Genomic DNA, 27,881 nt, shown 5'->3' with positions numbered 1-27,881 from the left:
TTATTGGTCATTGTTGTGATCAGGCCCCATAGTCTAGACCCCCCTGGCACAGTGCTGGCCAAATGGCACAACGTGTGGTTTTCATTCTCCAGCCGCATGGTGCCCCCTCCCCACTCATCCCAGTATGGAGCTCTGCAGGACAGTAGTTTTTCTTGGCAGCAAAGATTTAGGTGCTTTACCCCAGCAGAGAAGTAATCTGATATCTTTGGAACTGCATCTGATGCTAGAGAACATACTGTGCAGTAGTCTGTGGTGTTGCAGTGGCTAAGCCATTTATCCAGATGGAATAATCCTGTGAATTATCCTCCCAATTTTTCCCCAAATCCATATCTGGCTGTAAGACAGCTGGCTGCAGCAGGAGCCTCCCCCCAACTGCTTAGTCTGCCGTAGCAGGCCAGGCAAGCTAGGCCCATCCCTCCTGTTTTTCTAGGTTTAGTGTTCCTTTTAAATTGTAGCTGGATCACAATTATTCAGCCGTGAATACGACCCTAACCAGTGTGTTCAGGAATGGTCAGAGTGGGTAGGACATGGGGGGTTATATAATCCTAATACAGTGTTTACCGTCAGTGTAAATGGATTACTCTATATTCTGTTAATTTTAAAGAATACCTCCACTCATGTTTTTGTAAACGCATAAGAGTTGTACTGTCTGACACCAGTGTTATTCGGAGAACTAGCTTGCTGTGTCTGTACATCACACAGTATGTGTATGAGAGACAGTCTATTGTGTAATGCACTAGAACAGAACAACACAATAAACCTGCAGTGACTACCTGACTAGTGTGCTTCACTTTTCTTTTCTCTTGCAGATTAGTCTGATTCTGTTTGGTTTGGGTTATTTGAACAAAAGTAATCTATGGCTCAGCTTAGACTTAAAGGGGTATTCCACTGCTCACAATTTGGGAGCCGGGAGCTCGTGACATAATAGCCCCGCCCCCTCATGCCATCACGTCCCGCCCCCTCAATGCAAGTCTATGGGAGGGGGCGTGACGGCCGTCACGCCCCCTCCCATAGACTTGCATTGAGGGGACGGGGTGTGACGTCATGAGGGGCGGGGCTATGATGCCACTAGCTGCCGGCTGTAAGCATTTGGAACATTTTGTTCCAAACGCTGAGCATTGGAGTACCCCTTTTAAAGTAAATGCTTTACAAGTGTGTGTGTGTGTGTGTGTGTGTGTGTGTGCGCGCGCGCTTAGGGAGGGGGGTGATGGGTTCCGAAGCTGAGGGGCCCTCATCATTTGGTAGAAGTCAGGGGGTACAGTGCTCAACCAAGTGCCACCACATTAAAGGTACAAAAAAAAACACAGGAGCGCTTCCTTGTGTGGGACCTTGATAGTAGTTAGATGCAAGTGGGAGTTCAAAATGCACTCGCCTAGTGCGGTTGTGCAGAATCCAGGCCCTACACAAGCGCATATTATGGACAACAGATTAGCTGCAGCGGCTTCCCAGGCTGGAGTGATAGGTTACAATTGAAGAAGAGAAGGACAGCGGAAGCTGGAATTGCGCTGCTGATAAATCAGGGTCCTTTTGTTGATTGTTATCACACCTGATGAAAGGGTAGTCAGTGCCCCGAAACGCGTTGTGTGTATACATTTAATAAAAGGAAACTTTTGTGTTTTATATCTACTTTGTCAAGATTCTGATTTATCAGCATTGTGATTCCAGCTTCCGATGTCCTTTTCTTCTTCTATTGTAACTAAATTAAAGGGGTACTCCAGCATTTGATAACTTAGCTGCTGTCCAGAGGAAAGTGCCTGATCATGGGACGTCCGACCGCTGGGACCCCGAGACTACCTCTAGAACAGCGTATAAATCTCCATGTGCACGGAGCACAAGGCCGATGCCCCTCTTTCATGCATTTTTCGCTATGGGAGCACTGAAAGTACACAAGTGCTGTTATAAAGAATGCATAGAGAGGGGCGTGTTGTCTCAATGTGTTACCAATTTTTACTGCTAATAACCTCACATGTGAACAGGGCCGTAGGGAGAATGAGGTGAGTTTATAGCATGCTGCCTTCTGCTGAACAATGCTACGGGCAGAGGAGCAAACAGGGTATGAAAACAGCAGGTGCTGTAACCTCACTGATGGTATTCTGTAAAAATTAGATGGTCTGCAACAGCCTTGGGAAGGAAACTTTCAGGTGCTGTGGAAAGGAAGCAGGCAGGGTGGGAGTACTGATGAACAGCTGAGATAAAGCAATGCATTATGGGAAGTGTAGTTCTGAGCTGCTGCGCAATCGAAAAACCCAGGAAACAAATGGATTTTCGGTGCTTTCACAACTGGGGCAGACAGGTTAGCAATGCTATAGGCTTCTAAAGCATTTTCCCCTGATGTTTGGATACCCTTTTAATCCAGCTTTTTCTGAAGGTTCTTTAATTAAAAACTTCCACAGATCTTAATATACTGCAAAAAAGTTGGCAAAATTATATATAAAAAAAAATAACAGACGTCATATTCCTAGATGTACGAAGGGCAGTACTTTATGACCTAGATGTCACATCAAGGATAAAGGACTCCTTCCCAGGGCCATATAAAAACCAATTTCTAGATGGGTGAAGTTGGCTCTGTGAAACCTGATCGATAGAGTTGAGCGAACTTACAGTAAATTGGCTCGTAGAGAACCTCGCAGCTCGGCTGTTGATTACTTTAGTCTGCATAAATTAGTTCAGCTTTCCAAGGGCTCTGGTTGCCTGGAAAAGTCCGGAATGACAGTCTTAGGTCTCCTAGGACTGTATCCACCTTTTCCAGGCAACTGGAGCCCTTGGAAAGCTGAACTAATTTATGCAGACTAAAGTAATCAACAGCCGAGCTGCGAGGTTCGCTACGAGCCGATTTACTGTAAGTTCGCTGAACTCTACTGGTCGACTCTACACATTTTTTAACTACAAGCTCCTTGTTGCCTCTTCTCATGATCCAGCATCAAGATGGAAAGTGCTAGAAGCAGTGGTCCCTCCCTAAATCATCTTATTTGATATGTCCTCGGTGGTGTCATGTGGACTACCTGGAAAGGTTGAATTTAGAGATGAGCGAACTTACAGTAAATTCGATTCGTTACGAACTTCTCGGCTCGGCAGTTGATGACTTCCTGCATAAATTAGTTCAGCTTTCAGGTGCTCCCGTGGGCTGGAAAAGGTGGATACAGTCCTAGGAGACTCTTTCCTAGGACTGTATCCACCTTTTCCAGAACACCGGAGCACCTGAAAGCTGAACTAATTTATGCAGGATAAGTCATCAACTGCCGAGCCGAGAAGTTCGTGACGAATCGAATTTACTGTAAGTTCGCTCATCTCTAGCCCTCTCATGACGTCATGGCTAGACCCCCTCAATGCAAGTCTATGGGAGGGGGCGTGACGGCCGTCACGCCCCCTCCCATAGACTCGCATTGAGGGGCCGTGGCTGTGACGTCCCAACCCCCGCAACCTGCACTCAGCTTTCGGAACTTAATGTTCCGGACGCTGGGGCAGTGGAGTACCCCTTTAAGTTGCTGGGGGAGAGGCCTTTTAACCTCTGCATCTTGACCGATGGGTGGTGCTGTCATGATGGATTGATTTAGGGATTTATTCTGATCGCCATATTGGGGTCGGGAAGGAATTTTTCCTCTGTCATGGGGCAATTGGCATCAGCCTCATGGGGATTTGCCTTCCTCTGGATCAACACAGTAGGGTTTTAGGTTGAACTCGATGGACTCTTTACCTTACAAACTGTTACTATGATTTGTGAAGATCGAATTATACATAAATCATAATTCTACCATTTTTTTTGGCTTTTTAATCATTATCTGTGCTTACATGTGTCGACTCCATAAGACACTTTTGGGGAGATTTATCAAAACCTGTCCAGAGGAAAAGTTGCTGAGTTGCCCATAGCAACCGATCAGATCACTTCTTTCATTTTTGAAAAGGCCTGTGAAAAATGAAAGAAGCGATCTGATTGGTTGCTATGGACAATTCAGCAACTTCTCCTCTTGACAGGTTTTGATAAATCTCCCCCTTTATTCAGCATTCTGTATCCTCTTTCTTTGAGGGGTCCAAAATATGGATGGTCTGCTTAAACAAGTTTCACTGTAAATTAGGCAGCCATTTATGTCCTGATTTTTTTTTTTTCCTCCTTATCGTGCAGGCGTTAGTCTGCCTATATCAAAAACTGCTGAGCTACTGGGATTTTTACTTACAATAATCTATAGGATTTGCAGAGAATGGTCTGAAAAAAAGAGAAAATATTCTGTGAGCAGCAGTTGTGTAGATGAAAATGGTGATGTCAGAGGAGAATGGGCAGATTAGTTTGAAATGAGAGAGAGAAAAACCACTCGTCACAAACAAGATATGCAGAATACCATCGCTTGAAGCATAACATATTCAACCTAGAAGCAGATGGGCTACAGCAGCAGAAGACCACACTGGGTGCCCCCTCCTGTGAGGTAAAAACAGGGAAATGAGGCTACAATTCACACAGGCACCAATATTGGACAATGGAAGGAGTTGCCTGGTCTCCATTCCCGCTGTTACATTTAGATGTTAGGGTCAGACAGAATATGGCTTAAATATGAAAGCATGGAGCCATCCTTGTGTGTGTGTGTGACCAATTGATCCTGGTATAAACACAACACCTGAGTAATGTTATTGACCATGTCCATCCCTTGATGACCACAGTGGACCCATCTTCTGATGATACTTCCAGCAGGATAATGCCCCATGTCACATGACATCATCTCATACAGGACAATGAGGTCACATGACTCCAATGGCCTCCACAGTCACCAGATCTCATCCAATAGATCACCGCTGGGATGTGGTGGAACAGGAGATTCTCATCATGGATCCGACAAATCTACAGCAACTGTGTGATGTCATCATATCCATATGGAGGAACTGTGTGATGTCATCATGTCTATATGGAGGAACTCTGTGATGTCATGTCCATATGGAGAAACTGTGTGATGTCATGTCTATATGGAGAAACTGTGTGATGTCATCATGTCTATATGGGGGAACTGTGTGATGTCGTCATGTCCATATGGAGGAACTGTGTGATGTCATCATGTCCATATGGGGGAACTGTGTGATGTCATCATGTCCATATGGAGGAACTGTGTGATGTCATCATGTCCATATGGAGGAACTGTGTGATGTCATCATGTCCATATGGGGGAACTGTGTGATGTCATCATGTCCATATGGAGGTACCGTGTGATGTCATCATGTCCATATGGAGGAACTGTGTGATGTCATCATGTCCATATGGGGGAACTGTGTGATGTCATCATGTCCATATGGAGGAACTGTGTGATGTCATCATGTCCATATGGAGGATCTGTGTGATGTCATCGTGTCCATATGGAGAGATCTCTCTGAGAAATTTTTCCAGCACCTTGTAGCAAGTATGGCACCAAGAATGAAGGGAAAAGGGCATCCAACCCGGGACTAGCAAAGTGTACCTAATAAAGTGGCCAGATAGTGTATATCATAATGTTTTATTAAGAGAACGTGTATGAGACAGAACTGTACAGCTGAGGTCTGACACCCTATGATCTTATTATACTCCAATAGTAGACAAGACCATGTCCGGCCTCCATCATTACAGACTTCAGATGAGTAATGTTATATTTTCAGTACTAACAGATGCTAAATCCACCCAAAACTGAGTATTTTAGGAATTTTCCAGTTTAGCGGATATATATATAATGTAAATATCTTTCTGGTGCATGGAGTGATATGTAATACGTATCGGATAATCCAATATAATCCTTGCTGGGGAATATTAGGTAACTCTTGGCAGCTCATTCCCCTTATGTGTGTCCGGTGATGAGTGATCCAGAGGCGGATAAAAGAGATGATCAGACATTGTTACTCTCCCGTGTAACGGGGCGGACGCTTCTCCAGGAAAGCTGCCATTCCTTCTAGGCGATCCTTGGTAGGAATGACCTGAGGGGCAAGAAATCGATAAGAGGAGGAATGTCACAGGTACATTACATTAGTTTTCCCACAAAGGCTGAGTTCACACCACGTTTTTCAAGTACGGTTCCCGTATACATTTTCATTATTGGAAATGTATGGAACCATATTGAAAACCGTATATCGTATTTTTCGCCGTATAAGACGCACTTTTTCTTCCCCAAAACTGGGCGGAAAAAGTCGGTGCGTCTTATACGGCGAATACACCCCTATCGCGGCGGTCCCTGCGGCCATCAACGGCCGGGACCCGCGGTTAATACAGGACATCACCGATCGCGGTGATGCCCTGTATTAACCCTTCAGACGTGGCGATCAAAGCTGACCGCCGCATCTGAAGGGAAAGTGACACTAACCCGGCTGTTCGGGACCGCCACGATTTCACCGCGGCGGTCCCAAACAGCCCGACTGAATAGCCGGGTTAGTGCTTACAGGACACCGGGAGGAAACTTACCTGCCTCCTCGGTGTCTTCTCCGTTCAGGGATCCCCTGTATGGCCGGCGCTCTCCTTCCTCATCATCACGTACGTGCGTAACGACGTGATGGCGGCGACGGAGAGCAAGGATACCCGGCCGGCAGCAGAGACGTTCCGGAGCGACATCCAGGGCAGCGGTGACGGGGCCGGAGCGGCGGGGACACGTGAGTATTACCTCCTTTGCAGTAATCTTCAATCTGCGGACCTCCAGATGTTGCAAAACTACAACTCCCAGCATGCCCGGACAGCCGTTGGCTGTCCGGGCATGCTGGGAGTTGTAGTTTTGCAACATCTGGAGTTCCGCAAGTTGAAGACCACTATTGGGTTCAAAATCTTTAATTTTTTAGATTTTGCACCTAAAAATTGGGTGCGTCTTATACGCCGGTGCGTCCTATAGGACGAAAAATACGGTACATAGACAAATAGTTGCGGACGGTTTGATTGCAATATGTTTTTTTTTTTCCCGTACTCAAAACCTTGGTTGACCAAGTTTTGTCTCCAGTATAAAAACTGCAACCGCATTTTTTTTTTATAACATGGACATCAATGGGAAATGCACAAGTATACGGTTCCACATGGGAAAAACCGTATACGGTTTTTACTTTGCACATGTGCATTTGCATCCTAAAGTTAAAATTTTAAAAAATTAATTTATTTTAAATAAAAAAAAAAAAAAAAAAACGTATGTTTTAAAAAAAAAAATATAAAAACGGATGGAACCGAATGCACTTTTAAAAACGCATATGGTTTACTTTTTCCCATACGTTTCCATCCGTTTTTTTTTTTGCCATACGGTTTTCTTTAGAAAAACTGATTGAAAACAGTATGGCAAAAACGTGTTGTGTACCCAGCCTGACATACGTACAATGGCCCTAATTTACTATTGTAAACCAGAAATTCTGCCTCCGCCAGAAATGAAAAACCCGACCAACTCTCCATTTTACTGAGAGAACACGAAAAAGGGGGTGTGGTCACATAAAAGGGGGCGTGTTCCCGACATTTTCACAAAAACCCAACATATTTACTAAGGTTTCCGCAGAATATGTGGTGGATTTGAGCGGAGGAAAACCCCACAGATCAGAACATGCGTAAAAAAAAAAAAAAAAGAAAAATGTAGGGAAAAGCGCGAAATGTAGGGAAACCTTAGTAAATACTGTGGGAAAGAAATTGTAGGGAATTAAAACCCACAAAGAATCCTACACAACACTCTTAGAAAATCAGTGGAAAAGGGGCACTCCGGTGGAAAACATTTTTTTTTAAAATCAACTGGTGCCAGAAAGTTAAACAGATTTGTAAATTACTTCTATTAAAAAATCTTTATCCTTCCAGTACTTATTAGCAGCTGTATGCTACAGAGGAAATTCTTTTCTTTTTTGAATTTCTTTTTTGTCTTGTCCACAGTGCTCTCTGCTGACACCTGATGCCCGTATCAGGAACTGTCCAGAGCAGGAGAAAATCCCCATAGCAAACCTATGCTGCTCTGGACAGTTCCTGGCACAAACAGAGGTGTCAGCAGAGAGCACTGAGGACAAGACAAAGAAATTCAAAAAGAAAAGAATTTCCTCTGTAGCATACAGCTGCTAAAAAGTACTGGAAGGGTAAAGATTTTTTTAATAGAAGTAATTTACAAATCTGTTTAACTTTCTGGCACCAGTTGATTTAAAGGAAAAAAAAATGTTTTCCACCGGAGTACCCCTTTAATGTGTCACTAGAGAAGACGACAACCAGACACATCAGGACACTTAGTCAGATGTAAACATCGGTGGAGATATCTGACCGATCTGAAACTAAACAAATGAAGCTGCTATTATTGTAATGAGGATTGAGGTTTGATTTTTGTTCCAATGAACAACCTGAGTGACAGTGTTATATGTTGTCCCAAAAACAGGATCTGAGCTGCCCCATTGTATTGGATCATCTTCTAGAAAAGAATGGACTGTACATCTCATCTAGCTTATAAAAACGGATGCCCTTAAACAGTGTTTTCCCAACCAGGGTGCCTCCAGGTGTGGCAAAACTACAACTCCCAGCATGCCCGGACAGCCGTTGGCTGTCCGGGCATGCTGGGAGTTGTAGTTTTGCAACATCTGGAGGCACCCTTGTTGGGAAACACTGGCCTAAACTGAGGAGAGGATGGCACCATTAGGCTAGGTCCACATATATTTGAGACCAGGAGTGCAGCTGTCAGAGAAAAACTATAATGAACAGATTTGAAACTTTTTATGTGTTTTGGCTAAAAGTACTGACCAAATTACTATGTGTGAACCCAGAGTACCCCGTTAATTAGAGAGTAGGACTTCTAATTAAATTAAAGGGGTACTCTGGTGAAATTTTTTTTTTTTTTTTTAATCAACTGGTGCCAGAAAGTTAAACAGATTTGTAAAATTACTTCTATTAACCCCTTAAGGACCGGAGGTTTTTCCGTTTTTGCATTTTCGTTTTTTGCTCCTTGCCTTTAAAAAATCATAACTCTTTCAAATTTACACCTAAATATCCATATGATGGCTTATTTTTTGCGCCACCAATTCTACTTTGTAATGACGTCAGTCATTTTGCCCAAAAATCTATGGTGAAGCGGGAAAAAAAATCATTGTGCGACAAAATTTAAAAAAAAACGCTGTTTTGTAACTTTTGGGGGCTTCCGTTTCTACGTAGTACATTTTTCGGTAAAAATGACACCTGATATGTATTCTGTAGGTCCATACGATTAAAATGATACCCTACTTATATAGGTTTGATTTTGTCGGACTTCTGGAAAAAATCATAACTACATGCAGGAAAATTAATACGTTTAAAATTGTCATCTTCTGACCCCTATAACTTTTTTATTTTTCCGTGTATGGGGCGGTATGAGGGCTCATTTTTTGCGCCGTGATCTGAAGTTTTTAACGGTACCATTTTTGCATTGATAGGACTTATTGATCGCTTTTTATTCATTTTTTCATGATATAAAAAGTGACCAAAAATGCACTATTTTGGACTTTGGAATTTTTTTGCGCGCACGCCATTGACCGTGCGGTTTAATTAACGATATATTTTTATAATTCGGACATTTCCGCACGCGGCGATACCATTTATGTTTATTTTTATTTACACTGTGTTTTTTCTTTTATGGGAAAAGGGGGGTGATTCAAACTTTTAATAGGGAAGGGGTTAAATGATGTTTATTCACTTTTTTTTTGCACTTTTTTCTTGCAGTGTTATAGGTCCCATAGGGACCTATAACACTGCACACACTGATCTTTTACATTGATCACTGGTTTCTCATAAGAAACCAGTGATCGATGATTCTGCCGCATGACTGCTCATGCCTGGATCTCAGGCACTGAGCAGTCATTCGGCGATCGGACAGCGAGGAGGCAGGTAGGGGCCCTCCCGCTGTCCTGTCAGCTGTTCGGGATGCCGCGATTTCACCGCGGCTATCCCGAACAGCCCACTGAGCTAGCCGGCATGCTTTCGGTTTCACTTTAGACGCGGCGTTTAAAGGGTTAATAGCGCGCGGCACAGCGATCAATGCCGCGCGCTATTAGCCACGGGTCCCGGCCGTTGTTAGAGGCCGGGCCCGACCCGCTATGACGCGGGGCCACGCCGTGGCCCCGCGTTATAGATCGGGAGTGGACACATGACGTTCCAGTACGTCATGTGTCCTTAAGGGGTTAATAAATCTTAATCCTTCCAATACTTATTAGCTGCTGAATACTACAGAGGAAATTCTTTTCTTTTTGGAACACAGAACTCCGCTGAATCACGAGCACAGTGCTCTCTGCTGACATCTTCTGTCCATTTTAAGAACGGTTCAGAGTAGGAGAAAATGCCCATAGCAAACATATGCTGCTCTAGTCAGTTCCTAAAATGGAAAGAGATGTCAGCAGAGAGCACTGTGCTTGTGATGTCAGCAGAGAGCACTGTGTTCAAAAAAGAAAAGAATTGCCTCTGTAGTATTCAGCAGCTAATAAGTATTGGAAGGATTAAGATTTATTAATAGAAGTAATTTACAAATCTGTTTACCTTTCTGGCACCAGTTGATTTACAAAATAAAAAAATTAAAAAAGTACCCCTTTAATTTTGACCAATTTCATCAGGACCAACCAACCGCCTAATGTTTATGAAGGTCTCAGGATTTCCCTTCAATGGAAGATATTGAGGAAAATTGACTCTGCAAAGGCACATGAGACACATGAATATACTCAATAGCATTGCTGCTATATTAACTATAAGGGTATGTTCACACCAGCGGACTCACAGCGTATTTTACGCTGCAGATCCGCCGCTGAAAGACCCCTGCATGGTGGCTTTACCTGTGCCTGCTCGAAGCGGCAATACGCCTCTACGAGCAGCCACACTGAGATGTGCGAGTCGCAGCGCATGCGCGGTGTACTGGCACAGATCGCGGCTGCTTCCCCTGCTCCATGAGCTGGGCCGAGAGCTGCTGTGATGTGCGAGTATACTGGGCATGTGCGCTGCGGACTCGCACATTGCAGTGTGTCTGCTCGTAGCGGCGGATTGCCGCTCCGAGCGGGCACATGTAAAGCCACCATGTAGCTGTCCGTTCGTGGCGGATCTGCAGCGTAAAATACGCTGTGAGTCCGCTCGTCTGAACGTCCCCTTTGGGTGCATTCACATGTGCGTGTCAGCAGAGAGCATTGAGGACAAGGCAAAAAAGAAATTCAAAAAGAAAAGAATTTCCTCTGTAGCATACAGCTGCTAAAAAGTACTGGAAGGGTAAAGATTTTTTAATAGAAGTAATTTACAAATCTGTTTAACTTTTTGGCACCAGTGGATTTAAAAAAAATTTTTTTCCACCGGAGTACCCCTTTAAGGGCAGAAGGTGGTGACCCATGTCCTACATAGCAAAGCTGTTTATATCTCCACCAATGATTTGTCATATTGTGATAAGACATTGGAGGAGGTTAAAAAAAAATAAAATAAAAGAAATAAAAAAGAGAAAACTATAGCACCAGAATGACAATATATAGCAACAACAGAAACATGGCTAGGAACTAGAGATGAGCGAACTTACAGTAAATTCGATTCGTCACGAACTTCTCGGCTCGGCAGTTGATGACTTTTCCTGCATAAATTAGTTCAGCTTTCCGGTGCTCCGGTGGGCTGGAAAAGGTGGATACAGTCCTAGGAGACTCTTTCCTAGGACTGTATCCACCTTTTCCAGCCCACCGGAGCACCGGAAAGCTGAACTAATTTATGCAGGATAAGTCATCAACTACCGAGCAGAGAAGTTCGTGACGAATCGAATTTACTGTAAGTTAGCTCATCTCTACTAGGAACATAAAGCTGTTTCTTTTAACAAAAAATTTAACCATTTGCTGTGGTTTTTTAGCACTGTTTACACACTGTAGTATCTCCAGGGATTTGAAAGTCTGAGCCCAACCTACAGATTAAATTGCCATCTCCAAAGATGTAAATCACAGAAACTCACCTGCCCATAGCACATCCCCTCTATGGCCATCCCAGAGGTAATGTCCACCTGTGTAAGACAAATAAATGCTTAAACATGAACTGCAAACGCTAGTAACACAAGACAGAAAGGAAATTCAAAAAGAAAAGAACTTCCTCTGGAGCATACAGCAGCTGATAAGTACTGGAAGGATTAAGATTTTTAAATAGAAGTAATTTACGAACCTGTTTATCTTTCTGGCACAAGTTGATTTGAATTATTATTTTTTTTTTTTCAGGGGAGTACCCCTTTAACCCCTTAAGGACTCAGCCCTTTTTCGCAATTCTGACCACAGTCACTTTAAGTGTTAATAACTCGAAAACGCTTTTACCGAATATTCTGATTCTGAGAGTTTTTTCGTGACATATTCTACTTAATTTTGGTGGTAAATTTTCGTCGTTACTTGCATCCTTTTTTGGTGAAAAATCCCAAAATGTCATGAAAATTTTTAAAATATTGCATTTTTCTAACTTTGAAGCTCTCTGCTTGTAAGGAAAATGGATATTCCAAATAAATTTTATTTTTATTCACAAATACAATATGTCCACTTTATGTTGGCATCATAAAATGGACATATTTTTACTTTTTGAAAAAATGACAGGGCTTCAAAGTAGAGCAGCAATTTTCAAAAATGTCATGAAAATTGCAATATCTGAAGGGACAGATGTTACAGAACTACAACTCCCAGCATGCCTGGGCAGTCTAGGCATGCTGAGAGTTGTAGTTTGGCAACATCTGGAGGGCCACCGTTTGGGCACCACTGTAACAGTGGTCACCAAACTGTGACCCTCCAGATGTTGCAAAACTACAACTCCCAGCATGCCCAGACAGCCTTTGGCATGCTGGGAGTTGCAGTTCGGCCTTCCCAGTGGTTGCCACTACTTTACTTTCACTTTTATTACCCCCCCCCCCTCGTTTCCCTACCTGAGTCGGGATCTCCGCAGTCTCCAGGATGATCTTCTTCGGTCCCACGCCATCTTCAGGTAAGGTACCCGGCCTCCATCTTCTCCCCCCATTCTGCCCGACATCCAGGGGTGGGCAGAACGGGGGGTTTCCATGGCAACCCACTGTCCTGCGCTGCCATTGGTCAAAATCATTTCTGACCAATGGCAGGGGATAGGAGGAGATCGCAGCACTGCGACCTCGCTCCTATCCTTCAAGATGATCTGGGCTGTCACTGACAGCTTCGATCATCGCTATTTTCCGGGTGATTGGGTCACCAGAGACCCGATCAGCCCGGAATAGGAGAAAATCGCATGTCTGAATTGACATGCGATTTTCTCCGATCGCCGACATGGGGGGGGTCGGGATGCCTGCTGAATGATTTCAGCAGGCATTCCGGTCCGGTCCCCAACCGGCGGGGACCGGAATTCCCACGGGCGTATGCATACGCCCCACGTCCTTAAGGACGCATACGCCCGGCGTCCTTAAAACGTTAAAAACGCAGTGACCATTTAACTAATGCTCAACCTCACTGACTGAAGTTCTTCATTGTACTTATGTTACTACAAATCACCAAAGGTAGATACAGTTTTGTGTAGAATTCACTAATTAATAATTGAAAAAAACGCCCCTTTTTGGAGACCACGCCCCATTTCCCCAGTGGGCACGCCCCTTTTTTGGGTTTTCTTAGCAAAATGGAGAGATAGTTAGTTAGTTTTTTTTCAATTCTGGCGCAAAATCTTGCGCAATACGACAGAATCTGGCGCACAACCCGACAAAACATGTCGGGTTTGCAATAGTAAATGAGGGCCAGAGTGTGTACTAGTGCTGCAAACGGCCCTATAGAGGGGCACTGCAGACTTCGTCTGCAGTGCCCCTCTATAGGGCCGTTTGCAGCACTAGTACACACTCGATGTGTCATTTGGAGGTCTTGATTGGATTTAGATTTTTATTGATTATTAATTAAAGGTTATGTTAGAAATTTGTTCGCTGATTAATTTTTTCTACACGAGACAAGATTCTGGCCACAAGATTTTGCGCCAGAATTGAAAAAAAACTAACTAACTATCTCTCCATTTTGCTAAGAAAACCCAAAAAAGGGGCGTGCCCACTGGGGAAATGGGGCGTGGTCTCCAAAAAGGGGCGTTTTTTTCAATTATTAATTAGTGAATTCTACACTAAACTGTATCTGCTTTTGGTGATTTGTAGTAACACAAGTACAATGAAGAACTTCAGTCAGTGAGGTTGAGCATTAGTTAAATGGTCACTGCCTTTTTAAAGGGGTACTCCCCTGGGGAAAAAAAATAAAAAATTCAAATCAACTGGTGCCAGAAAGATAAACAGGTTTGTAAATTACTTCTATTTAAAAATCTTAATCCTTCCAGTACTTCTCGGCTGCTGTATGCCCCAGAGGAAGTTGTTTTCTTCTTGAATTTCCTTTCTGTCTGATCACAGTGCTCTCTGCTGACACCTCTGTCTGTCTCTGGAACTTTCCAGGGCAGGATAGGTTTGCTATGGGGATTTGTTTCTGCTCTGGACAGTTCCTAAAATGGACAGAGGTGTCAGCAGAGAGCACTGTGGTCAGACAGAAAGGAAATTCAAAAAGAAAAATAACTTTCTCTGGTATGTACAGCAGCTGATGAGTACTGGAAGGATTAAGATTTTTAAATAGAAGTAATTTACAAATCTGTTTAACCTTCTGACACCAGTTGATTGAAAAAAAAAAAAAAAAAAAAGTTTGCCAGTGCAGTACCTCTTTAAAAACTCTCCCTTGCCATTTGATATTCTATGCGAGTCCTAATATATTTACACAACACTTCACCTACCCGTGAGCTGAGGTAGTCTGCCCACTGCCCCAGATGATCTACAATGTTCCTGATCAAGGCTTCCCTCTCATCTCTCCCCACCATAGCTCATGGCATCTGTATCCTTGTGTAAACACTGTACTTATTGCTGTATGTCCACAGGACCTGAGCAGCAGCTCAATGCTTAATGTAACCCCTTCCTTGCTGTGATACTCCTTTCTCTTCTTCCCACAAAGCCCCTTGCAAGGCCAATGCATCCCTCCCCCCCCCCCCCACACACACACACACCATCTATAGTACTTTACTGTGTAAAACCTTAGCCCAGCACATTTTAACCAGCACTATGTCATAGCACAGCAGAGAGGAGTATGCTGTCATGTAATTGCCTGGAGAAGTAAGGTATAGGAAATCCTGTGTATGTACTATGGGCAAACAGCCCAGCCAGGCACAATGGAAGGGACTCTGAAAGGTTCAATAACAACAGTGAGTGCACTAAAATCACATTGTACCCATTATATTTGAATTCCTTCAAAATGACAGGTACGCTTTAAAGCATAAGTCTCCTGCTCAACAACGTATCCCCTATCCTAAGGATAGGGGATAAGTTTTGGATTGCGGGGGTCAAAGCGCTGGGGCCCCCCGCACTCTCCTGTTTGGAGCCCCGTGCGCTATCACAGGAGCGCGTCACGTCCCCTTGCCCGAAGCGGAGGCCGCCACGCCCCCTCCATATAGTTCTACGGGAGAGCCGAAGATTACCGAACAGCTCTCTTATAGAACTATATGGAGGGGGCGCGGCGGCCCCTTTGCTAGTGCACAAGAGCTCCAAACAGGAGATCGCTGGGGTGGCCCCAGTGCTCAGACCCCCCACAATTTAAAACTTATCCTGTATCCTTGGGGGTAAGTTTTTGAGCAGGAGACTTGTCCTTTAGGGGATAAGATGTGTGGTGTCCTAGTACCGTATTACATATAGTACCTAGGGTAGAGGTCCCCAAATTCAGAGTAACTACGTTCAGGTAGGGTTCCTCAGGTGGGAGAGCCCCTAGTCGCCTCTCCTCAAGTCTAATTCTCTAATTTTAATACGTGTGCATATTTAATAATAATATATTTTATAATAATATATAGTACTTACCTTGTTTAGCGTCACAGGACCTTCGGTCATGTGACCATGTTAATATCCTCTATGGTATGTTGGAGGACCTTTGGAGGTCATTTTGTCATGTGTTACCCACAAGTCTTTGTAATGGTGATTGACATCAGTATGGACCAATCAGCACTAGTCCAGCCCCTGCTCATATAAGGGAGCTGCGGCCGGACTAGCAGGACGGATCTACGCAACTTTCAAAGACACACTAGGCCTGAAAACCTACCGGCCTCAGCTGAACCAAAACCGTGAGTTCTAATCTAAACCCTGCTAATGCTAGCATGACTACTGGACCGCAACTAAATCCCCTAAATCCAGTGGAACAGCGCACAATACCTAAAGACTCTAAGTGCTAAAGTCCCAACCTTTGTCAATCTCCAAGGAAAGCAGTTGTATGCATAGAGACTGTTCTGTTATTGAAGCTTGCAGAAAACCTTCAGTAAAAGTTAATCCTGTTTCAGAAAACTCTCTGGTTGTGGACAATCTATTCTTCTCTACCTCCCTATCGCTCTTGGGAAGGGTGGCGGTAGGACAAGCATTACTGAGGAGCCCCCACCCTGGCATCACGAATAGCAACAGTTAACTTTAGTTACTGCACAGCAACGCTCCCCATACCCTACATCCCCCAGGCTATCACAGATGTCTAATTGCTGGGGACCCCCACAATCTCTCATGCAGCTCCCAGCTTTGTGAGCTGCACGCCAGCGATGGAGGCTCTGAATCTGAAGCCTTTACGACTACGGGGCCGAAGTATTGTGACGTCACAACTCCGCCCCCGTGTGACGTCATACCCCTCCCCCTCAATGCAAGTCTATGGGAGGGAGCGTGACAACACGATACTCTGGCCCCGTAGTCGTAAGGCTTCAGACTCTGAGTCTTAAGCACTGACGTGCAGCTCACACAGGTGGGTGCTGCATGAGACATTGCGGGGGTCCCCAGCGGCTGGACCCCCCCCCCGATCAGACATCTCAACCCCTATCCTTTGTATAGGGGATAAGATGTCTTAGGGCCGGAGTACCCCTTTAAGTTTTTAGAGAAAATTCCCTTGGCCACCTTTTTATAACCGGTTTCATGAGCGCGCTAGTATCAGCGAGTTGTAAAGAATGACCTCTTCTATCACAAATGTTTGTAAAGGCGACTGCATTGATAATAGTTGGATTTTATACACAATTCAGTCATTAGATGGTGTGTACCAATACTTTTGTCCACATAGTTTCGAACACGTTTCGAACTATAACTGTTCTTATTCAGGAGAGTAGACTAAATTACAACTTTCTGTCTGCCTGAGGATATCATTAGGGATAGTTTAGACCTTACTACATACAGAACAGACTGAACCCGATCTAAACCCTAAAGCCTTAGCATGGGGTTAACACGTGGACATTCACTTCAATGCCGAAATCGCAGAATAAGATCTCTAAGTCAACTACTTATCTCTGCATTAAAATATTTCTGTATATTTACTACATATTTGGCAATTCAAGTATAATACAATACATTAAAAGGGGCAAGATACCCATGAATTATCTAAGAAACACGAGTCTGCATAAAGAAAGCAGCCCTGTTAGTGGCCTCTAGCAGCCGTACCACTCCAGAGGTGTGTATATATGGCTGATGTCAACCTGAGAAGCAATAGAACAGTGGTCTCCAAACTGCGGCCCTCCAGATGTTGAAAACTACAACTTCCAGCATGCCCGGACAGCCAACGGCTGTCCGGGCATGCTTGGAGTTGTAGTTTTGTAACATATGGAGGGCCGCAGTTTAGACACCACTGCAATAGAAGAAACTAGAGATGAGCGAATTTACAGTAAATTCGATTCGTCACAAACTTCTCGACTCGGCAGTTGATGACTTATCCTGCATGAATTAGTTCAGCTTTCAGGTGCTCCCGTGGGCTGGAAAAGGTGGATACAGTCCTAGAAAAGAGTCTCCTAGGACTGTATCCACCTTTTCCAGCCAACGGGAGCACCTGAAAGCTGAACAAATTTATGCAGGATAAATCATCAACTGCCGAGTCGAGAAGTTCGTGACGAATCGAATTTACTGTAAATTCGCTCATCTCTAGAACAAACCCAAAGAGTGGGATGCCAGCACTGAAAATCAGAAAATTGGTGGTGTATAAACTATAAACATTTACCTCCATGCCTTTATTCATAGCCAGCTTGGCCATTTTCACAGCAATCGGGGCCTAGGAGAGAATACAGGACATTAACCCCACAGGGCAGCAGCCTTGTCATTTCTTCAAATATCTGACACAACAAAGTGACATTTCAGACGTTCTGATCAATAGGGGTCCGGGTGCTAAGACCCCCATCAATTTCAAAAACATACAGAAGCATTCTGCTGTGCGCTGTTCCCCAACCTAATCTGCGCAGCTCTGTGCTGTGGCGGCATCATCATACATTTGGTATGAGCTTTGCCTGGTAGTGAAACATATGCGACAAGCTACAATATCAGGTACCCCCACTAAATAAGGCACGTTTTTGCAATGCAGTTCCCTTATCAGGTTTTTGATGAAAAACGTATTCCTCAAAGCCTGACTAAACTGTATCAAAATGTGTGTACAAATTTGAACCCGTATACGGTTTGAAAAATGATGTCCGGTTGCATCAGTTTTTTTTAAGAAAAAAAAAAACATACGTTTTTAACTTTTCACTCCATTATGAATAAAGTTTCACTTGTTTGGTTGAAATTTCAAGAAAAAAAAAAAAAAAAAAAAAACTTTCGGCATGCACTGCGCATGCGCAAAGTTAAAAACCGTAAGGGGCAAACCGGATGGAACCGTACGCACATACGGTTCTGTACGCTTCCCATTGACTCCCATGTTAAAAGAACTGTATATGGTTTCAATACAGTTTTTCACCCACCCGGAACAAAAACCGTGGTAAAGCTGCATTCACATCTCATTTTTGCAATACGGTTGCCGTATCCGGTTTCAGCAAATAAAAGTATTGAACCGTATTCCAAACCGTATGCATAGACATTACATTGACAACCGTATGACAACCATAGCATCCGGTTGCGTACGTTTTTGCTTCATTTACGGTTGTATGTGTGTTTTTTCCGCACACAAAACCGTAGTCTACTAAGGTTTGAAGTCCGGTTGAAATTCAACATTTAAATGGTTATTTTAAAATGGAGTTCTATGGGAACCGTATTGAACCGTATGTGCATACGGTTACATCCGGTTTGCACAATGCTGTTTTTCTTTTTTTTTTTTTTTGGAAATTCAATAAAAAGAGAAGAACTTTATTTAAAATGTTGACAAAAATAAAACCGTATCCATTTTTTTCAATGAAAACATATTAAAACGTATGCAAACGGACATCCGTTTTCAAACCGTATACGGTTTAAAAACATGAGGAGGCATATACGGTTGCATACGTTTCGGTCCGGTTTGGAGACATACGTTTTTTGTACAGAAACGAGATACGGCACCCGTATAGCAAAAACGAGATGTAAATGCAGCCTAAGCTGGGTTCACACCACGTTTTTGCAATACAGTTCCCGTATCAGGTTTTTGATTTAAAAAAACAGATTCCTCAAAACCTGACTAAACTATATCAAAACATGTGTACTATTTTAATCCGTATACGGTTTGAAAAAATGATGTCCAGTTGCATCCGTTTTTCAAGAAAAAAAACGTATACGTTTTTAACTTTTCACTCCATTATGAATAAAGTTTCACTTGTTTGATTGAAATTCCAAGAAAAAAAATCTGTGAAAAGTCAAAAAAACCTATGGTGAAAACCTGATGGAACCGTATGCACATACAGTTCTGTACGGTTCCCATTGACTCCCATGTTAAAAAAAACGTATACGGTTTAATACAGTTTTTCACCAGGACCAAAAACCGTGGTAGACTACGGTTTTGGGTACGGGAAAAAAACTGACAAAACCGTACAAGTTGCAAAACGGACACAACCTGATGCATCGTTTGGTATATGGTTTTCAATGGAGAGTCAATGCATACGGTTTTCAATACGGTTCCGTACGGTTTTCAAATTGAGAAAGTATACGGGAACTGTATTGCAAAAACGTGGTGTGAACCCAGCCTTACAAATATATGGTATGCCTGATAACAAATGAAGAGGTCATATCGCTTGCATGAGCACCATAGCAGTTTTAGTGATGAGTGGGGACGTTGGGAATCAGACGGAAATACAAAACATGGCAGCACCCTGTGTACCTGAGGTAAGATCTCATGAGCCAATTCCAAAGCCTTCTTGTAGGCAGAGTTCCCCTCCTCATTTTGGGGGACCGCATCATTCACCAGTCCGATCTGGTACGCCTGTGCACCCTCGATTTGTCTCCCGGTAAAGATAAGCTCTTTGGCTAAACCAGTTCCAACTAAGCGTGGAAGTCGCTGTGAACCCCCTGAACAGAAGAGTTAAGTCAGGGTCAATACACCATGAGACTTTCCGTACTCCATATCGTAGACGTATTCTCTCACCTGCCCCTGGAAGTAATCCTCTTGTAGTTTCAATGAGCCCCAGTTTAGCTGAAGATGCTGCAAGATATACACCGTACATTCACCACAGGCCTAATAGTAAAAGGCTTCATCAGTCCAGATCTGTGATATATACTCGGTACATACCAGCAATACGGAGGTCACAAGCCAGGGCTAGCTCCAGGCCACCACCCAGGGCGTATCCATCTATGGCTGCAATTGTGGGCATTGGCAGAGCCCCTGGGCACAGAAAAGAAATGAGGTACAGAGAATTGGGTTTTAATATTTCCTGCTAAAATGGGGTAACTCCTATTATGATACAACAATCCAATACCCAGTGTATATTCTAAGTAGCTGTAGGCAGCTTGTTATCTGATCTCTCAGTCAGCTGCTAGTCCGTCTTCTAAACACAGAACTGAATTGAGCTATTTAGAGTTAAGCTTTCCTTGGGGGGGTATAGCATGGGCACTTTTTTCTGATATATTAAAGGGGTATTCTGGCCAAAGACATCTTATCTCCAATCCAAAGGATAGGGAATAAGATGTCTTATCGCGGGGGGGGGGGTCTGCCGTTGGAACTCCATGCAGCACCCACTTTCTATGCTGGGCTGCTGCTCCAGTCTCAAAAACCTCTGTGCTTCTGGGACTGGAGATGTGACATCACGCCACGCCCCCTCGTGACGTCCCTCCATTCATGTCCATGGGAGGGGGCTTGACAAACTATATACATGAATGGAGGGGGCGTGGCATGACATCACATCTCCAGTCCCGAAAACACAAAGGTTTCTGAGACTGGAGCAGCAGCCAAGCATAGAATGGCCGGACTACCCCTTTAAGTTTTTTTTATATTCACTTGGACAACTAAAAACCCTTTATGCCAACACGGACCTTACAAGGAGAGGGCTAAATCTAGTCCCTAATGGAAGAAAGTGAATGACCACTGATCAGGAGAAGCAGGTGACAGATCTTCAGTTTGCCGCACAGTGCCACCACCTGTGATCCGCCCCTGAGGGACTCACCAATTTCATTCATTAACTTTCTCAGATTGTGAACAAACAAAGACGCCTCAGAATTTTCCATCTTTGATCGCTCCTTCAAATCCGCACCTGTGATAAGTCAAACAAGAACTTTTATATACATAAATAAAATGGAATAGACAATGTGAGCCACCAACATATATAGGGGTGAATCCGATGACATTGGAGTCACCAGAAAGAAGTCTGCGGCGGAAACTTACAGCAAGTGCCTGATTTTCGTGCAGCGCCACCCACAGGGGAAATGAGGCTTTACATGGTACCATAGGAATATTAATAGGCTGACAATGACATGCCTGGCCCGATACAGAAAGATGGCGGACAGTTTGCACTTTGATATGTACTTATACAGTATATATTGAAAATACAAGATATGGCACTCACCACATTAACTCCACTGCAGCAATGAAGAGAAATAAGAGTAATGAAGCCATTTCCTTCATCCATATCAGATGTCTCATGCTACAATATAGTGCTGGGCTTTTTTAGGTCAGTTTTGACCCAAGCGTATATGAGCAAATTCTTGCTTCAATAGGTATATATATATTTTTTTGCATGTGGGGTTGGGGCTTAGGACAGATAAAGTACTATGTATTTTGTGTACATGTGCCCGCTTGAGGGTGGAAGTATTTGCCCTCATGTTTAGTAGGAAATTTCTCAGGTTTGAGCATTTTCCACCCTGTCTGTCTTTTTTATTTTTTTGTTCCTTTGTACCAGATTTGCATGCCTGCTAATAAAGATTATTTTTGTCATGTATTATTGTTTCCATTTTTCAAGGTTGTGCATTGCACTGAACCGATCATCAAATCTTACCCTATATAACACTTGGCAAAGCGTTATATAGGGTAAAATCTTTATCCTCACCATCCCCGGGGGACGCTCCTGCCTGCAGGGATGGTGAGGATGTGAACTTATAAACTAGTCCCCACCACGTCCGTATGTAGTCCCCTGGGCGGGGAGCTCCTCTTACCCAATCCCGTTCTTCGGCCGGCAGAGACGCCCCCTCTGCTTAATTGACGGGCCGCCTCATCGCTCTACTCTGTCTGTTCAGTGAGCAGAGCGATGACTCGGCCCGTCAATCAAGTGGAGGGGGCGTCGCTGCCGGCCAAAGAACGGGACTAGGTGAGAGGAGCTCCCAGCCCAGGGGACTACTTACGAGTGCGGCGGTGACTAGTTTAAGAGTTCATATCCTCACCATCCCTGCAGGCAGGAGCGTCCCCCGGGGATGGTGAGGATAAAGATTTTACTCTATATAACGCTTTGCCAAGCTTTATATAGGGTAAAATCTGATGATTGGTTCCCTTTAAACTTTTAGTATGGAAGGGGTTAATTCACAGTAATTCAGTAATTTTTTTACATCATTTTCAGTCTCCATAGGGGACTATAACATGCAATCCTTAGCCATAGCATACACTGATCAATGCTATGCCATAGCATAGCATTGATCAGTGTGGTCTGCGCTCGATTGCTCCAGGGGGTGTTAAGGCTGCCTGGAGCATCATACCAGAGATCAGATGGCGAGGAGGCAGGTAAGGGCCCTCCAGGCGTCCTCTCAGCTGATAGGGACACCTCGGTTTTACCGCGGTGGTCCCGATCAGCAACGCTGAGCTGCCGGGACTGTGAAATAAAGAAAATAGACACCACAATCAACTTTGATTGCAGCGTCTAATAGGTTAATGCCGGGCATTACCGCAATCCGTGATGTCTGGCATTAGACACGGGTTCCGGTGGCAGATAGCTGCCAGGACCAACCTGCTATGTCACAGGGTCAGCTCGTGACACTGCATCAAAGAAGGGGAGCGAGACGAGGGTGTACAGGTACGCCCTTCGTCCCCAAGACGTTAAATCCTCTTTCTTCCCCATTCTGGGGAAGTTGTCTTGACCATGTCTACATGCCTAAATGTACTGTGTTGATGCCATGTGATAGGCTGAATAGCTATTTGTGTTAAAGGGGTACTCCGGTGGAAACCTTTTTTTTTTTTTTTAAATCAACTGGTACCAGAAAGTTAAACAGATTTGTAAATGACTTCTATTAAAAAATCTTAATCCTTCCAGTACGTATTAGCTGCTGAATACTACAGAGGAAATTATTTTCTTTTTGGAACACAGAGCTCTCTGCTGACATCTCTGTCCATTTTAGGAACTGTCCAGAGCAGCATGTTTGCTATGGGGATTTTCTCCTACTCTGGGCAGTTCTTAAAATGGACAGAGATGTCAGAAGAGAGCACTGTGGTCATGATGTCAGCAGAGAGCTCTGTGTTTCAAAAAGAAAATCATTTCCTCTGTAGTATTCAGCAGCTAATAAGTACTAGAAGGATTAATATTTTTTTAATAGATGTAATTCACAAATCTGTTTAACTTTCTGGCACCAGTTGATTTAAAATAAAAAAGTTTTCCACCGGAGTACCCCTTTAAGCAATTGAACGGGTGTACCGTATAAAGTGGCCAGTGAGTGTATGCGAGTAACTAGATCTTCGGTTGAGTTGGAAGACTCTGCCGTAATACAGCTTCATAGTACGGAGCAGTAGGAACCCCATGAGCCCCTATACTGTCTCTGTGCACATGGCGGACCATACATAGATGACAAAATCCTTTTACTGACCTGCACAGAACACCCCAGGGACCGCGCTCCTGACCACCACCACACGGACACTGCTGTCATGGCGCAGGCTGTCTACAGAGTGGAAAAACTACAAGCAGATGTGTTAAATAAGAGTAAAAAAAGGTCAATCACTAGAAACCTAATAATATACCGTATATTCATATACATTAATGTATCACTGCAGTAACAACAATCCATCACCGTGTTTCCTGAAACAGCAAAAAGTATAGGGGGGAGATTTATTAAAACCTGTGCAGAGGAAGGGTGGTGCAGTTGCCCATAGCAACCAATCAGATCGCTTCTTTCATTTTTAAAGAGGCCTGTGCAAAATGAAAGAAGCGATCTGATTGGTTGTTATGGGCAACTCAGCAACTTTTCCTCTGGACAGGTTTTGATACATCTCCCCCCCATAATGAATTACGCGAAATTTAAACGAAATACAAAGCCCGTAAAAGTCACATTCTTATCATTGGCGGCCAATACCAAATCAAACGTTCTCAGACCTGGAGTGCTGTGACCTATCAGAGTTGTCATGGAAGCAACAAGTAACTCCTTAAAGGGGTACTCGCCCCCTGATCTCGGGGGTCCCGCCGTTGGGGACCCCCGCATTCTACCATGCGGCACCCACCTGTAACGGAGGTCCTCAGGCCGGAGGTCCTCAGGCTAATACCATCCCGACCACGGGGACGTAAGATCGTGATGTCACGACTCCGCCCCCGTGTGACCTCAAACACGCCCCTTCAATGCAAGTCTATGGGAGAGGGCGTGACAGCTTTCACGCCCCTTCCCATAGACATGCATTCAGGGGGCGGGTGTGACATCACATGGGGGCGGAGTCGTGACATCACGATCTTACGTCCCCTTGGTCGGGATTGTATTAGCCTGAGGACCTCCAGCGGTTCCGGAAGCCGTTACAGGTGGGTGCTGCATGGTAGAATGCGGGGGTCCCCAGCGGCGGGACCCCCGCGATCAGACATCTTATCTCCTATCCTTTGGATAGGGGATAAGATGTCTAGGGGCGGAGTACCCCTTTAAAGATCGGTGTTTGTCTTCTCCGCTCTTTACCTCAGTAACAAACGCTTTGCCCAACGAGTTCCGAGCGTGAGGCCTGGACATGACGATCTCTGCGATGCCTGAAAGAAAAAGAAGCAGAATTCCATTAGTGTTGAACCACAAGTCCCAGCGTGGTCTAACGCAGTGGTCTCTAAACTGTGGACCTTCGGATGTCGCAAAACTACAACTTCCAGCATGACCGGACAGCTACGGCTGTCCGGGCATGCTGGGAGTTGTAGTTTTGCGACAACCAGACACCCACAATTTAGAGACCACTACATTAAACTATGCTGGGACTTGTAGTTCAACGCTACCACATCCCAATCTAAGGGTACGTTCAGATGAGCGAATTTGCAGCGTATGTTACACTGCAGATCTGCCGCTGAAGGACCTCTGTATTGTGCCTTTACATGTGCCTGCTCGGAGCGGCAATACTCCGCTACGTACAGACACATTGAAGCGATGTGCGAAGCATGCGCGGTGTACTCGCACACATTGCGGCCGATCCCCCTGCTCAATGAGCGAGGCCGAGAGCTGCCGCCATGTGCGAGTATACTGCGCATGCGCGCGGCGACTCGCACTTATCGCAGTGTGTTTGCTCGTAGCGGCGTATTGCCGCTCCGAGCAGGCACGTGTAAAGGCAGCATATAGAGGTCCTTCAGCGGCGGATCCGTAGCAAAATCCGCACGGAAAATCCACTCGTCTGAACGTACCCTAAAGGATTTTACACTCCACCATAGTTGTTTTCTTTTCCCGAAATTCTTCTAAGAGGCAGAAGTGAAACTACCTCTATCTTGCCACATGGTGGAAAGGGAAGTAACAACTGATCACATAACCACATAGATGCGTGCGCTTGTACACAAAAGGGTTAAAGGGGTACTCCCATTTTGTACAGTGACACGTACCATTAGGATATGTCATCATTTTATGGTTATGGGGGTGGGGGGGTCTTACCTCTGGCACCCCACTGATCATAAAAGAATGTTTTCACCACGCCTTGCAGAGAAAAAACTGCAGTCCATTTACTCTCAGGATCACTTTAAAGGGGAACTCCGGTGGAAAAAATAATGATTTCAAATCAACTGGTGCAAGAAAGTTATACAGATTTGTAAATCCCTTCTATTTAAAAATCTTAACCCTTCTAGTACTTATCAGCTGCTGTATACTACGGAGAAAGTTGTGAAGTTCTTTTCTGTCTGACCACAGTGCTCTCTGCTAACACCTCTGACCGTGTCAGAAACTGTCCAGAGCAGGAGAGGTTTTCTATGGGTATATGATTCTAATCTGGATAGTTCCTGACACAGACAGGGGTGTCAGCAGAGGGCACTGTTGTCAGACAGAAAAGAAATTCACAAATTTCTGTTTTATACAGCAGCTAATAAGTACTGGAAGGATTAAGGTTTTTTTAATAGAAGTAATTTACAAATCTGTTTAACTTTCAGACACCAGTTGATTTGAAAACATTTGTTTTCTACCTGTTTCCACCGAAGTTCCCCTTTAAAGGAGTATTCCGACTTGAATTTCCTTATTCTCTATCCACAGGGTAGGGTATAACTATCAGATTGTAGGGGATCCGAACCCTGAGCTCCCCTCCCCAGATTCTCCTAAAGAGCACTCTTAATTTTGAACAGAAAGGCGGGTGGCATCTATGGAACCACCCTGAGCCCTCTATTTGCCTTTCTCTGGTGGATCCATTGACAATGAATGGAGCGGTGGCACAGGTGCCAACCCGCCACAATTTAAGACATAAAAGTCGGGGTGTTGTTTTGGAGATACGGGTGGGGGGCTTGCTTGTCGGACTCCCCGCAATCTCATAGTTATACAACTGGCTGCTTTCTTTTCTTTTACTTTATGGGCTGTGCCTGGTAGTGCAGCTCTCCTCCTTTAAAGGGGTACACATTTTTTCAAATCAACTGGTGTGAAAGTTACACAGATTTGTAAATGACTTCCAGTACTTATCAGCTGCTGTATGCTACAGAGGAAGTTGTGTGGTTCTTTACAGTCTGACCACAGTGCTCTCTGCTGACACCTCTGTCCATGTCAGGAACTGTCCAGAGCAGGAGAGGTTTGCTATGGGGATTTGCTTGTACTCTGGACAGTTCCTGACATGGACAGAGTTGTCAGCAGAGAGCACTGTGGTCAGACTGGAAAGAACCACACAACTTCCTCTGGAGTATACAGCAGCTGATAAGTACTGGAAGAATTAGGATTTTTAAACAGAAATTATTTACAAATCCGCGTAACTTTCTGACACCAGTTTTGAAAAAAAAAATAATAATAATTGGTTTTCCACTGGATTACCCCTTTTAAAGAGAACGGGTCTGAGCTGCAATACCGCACGCAGCCTGTGGACTGGCTGTGGTGCTTTCTCTAATCCAGGACAACCCCCAGGTTAATAATGCACTAAAGCGATGCCAGTGAATGCCCTTAGGCACTGGTACAAAGTACGGCTGCAATGTCAAAGCACAGATCTTAGCAATCCATAGAGCAGTGTTTCCCAACCAGGGTGCCTCAGAATGTTGCAAAACTACAACTCCCAGCATGCCCGGACAGCCGAAGGCTGTCCGGGCATGCTGGGAGTTATAGTTTCGCAACAGCTGGAGGCACACTGGTTGGGAAACAATGAATACAGATTATATATATATATATATATATATATATATATATATATATAAACACATACATATATATATATACACACACACATATATATAAAAATTTATTTTTATATATATATATATATATATATATATATATATATTAAACAGCACATTATAAAGCAGGGTAACTACATAGTGGGACACTCACCCGCATCGTGCCCTTGCAGGTGGGTGACACTGACGTCCCTGTGCCCTGCAGCAGTGCTGAGCCCCCTTAGCAACCCCCATTTAAAAGCCCCCCGACCCCCAGCCAGCTGCAGCACTGCACTACACATGGTGTCCGAGCCAGCAGCGCACAGCGCCACCTGGTGTCCCA

At 44.3% G+C, this 27,881-nt stretch overlaps 1 protein-coding gene across 1 annotated transcript; it reads right to left on the bottom strand.

Annotated features, from left to right (window-relative positions):
- Nucleotides 1-5,460: 5,460 nt before the first annotated feature.
- Nucleotides 5,461-27,846, bottom strand: ECHDC2 (enoyl-CoA hydratase domain containing 2). The gene is made up of 10 exons (XM_056532218.1): nt 27,714-27,846; nt 24,918-24,985; nt 23,853-23,940; nt 21,236-21,322; nt 20,365-20,457; nt 20,221-20,277; nt 19,957-20,144; nt 17,905-17,955; nt 11,862-11,909; nt 5,461-5,922 (listed from the first exon to the last, which is right to left on the bottom strand). Exons 1-10 carry the CDS (start codon nt 27,838-27,840, stop codon nt 5,845-5,847), a joined length of 885 nt encoding a protein of 294 aa, XP_056388193.1. The 5' UTR covers nt 27,841-27,846; the 3' UTR covers nt 5,461-5,844.
- Nucleotides 27,847-27,881: the final 35 nt, after the last annotated feature.

The sequence above is a fragment of the Hyla sarda genome, chromosome 7 (assembly GCF_029499605.1).
Source record: "Hyla sarda isolate aHylSar1 chromosome 7, aHylSar1.hap1, whole genome shotgun sequence".
Classification (NCBI taxonomy): domain Eukaryota; kingdom Metazoa; phylum Chordata; class Amphibia; order Anura; family Hylidae; genus Hyla; species Hyla sarda.
The sequence above is the reverse complement of the archived record's forward strand: the minus strand, read 5'-3'. Positions and strand labels throughout refer to the sequence as shown.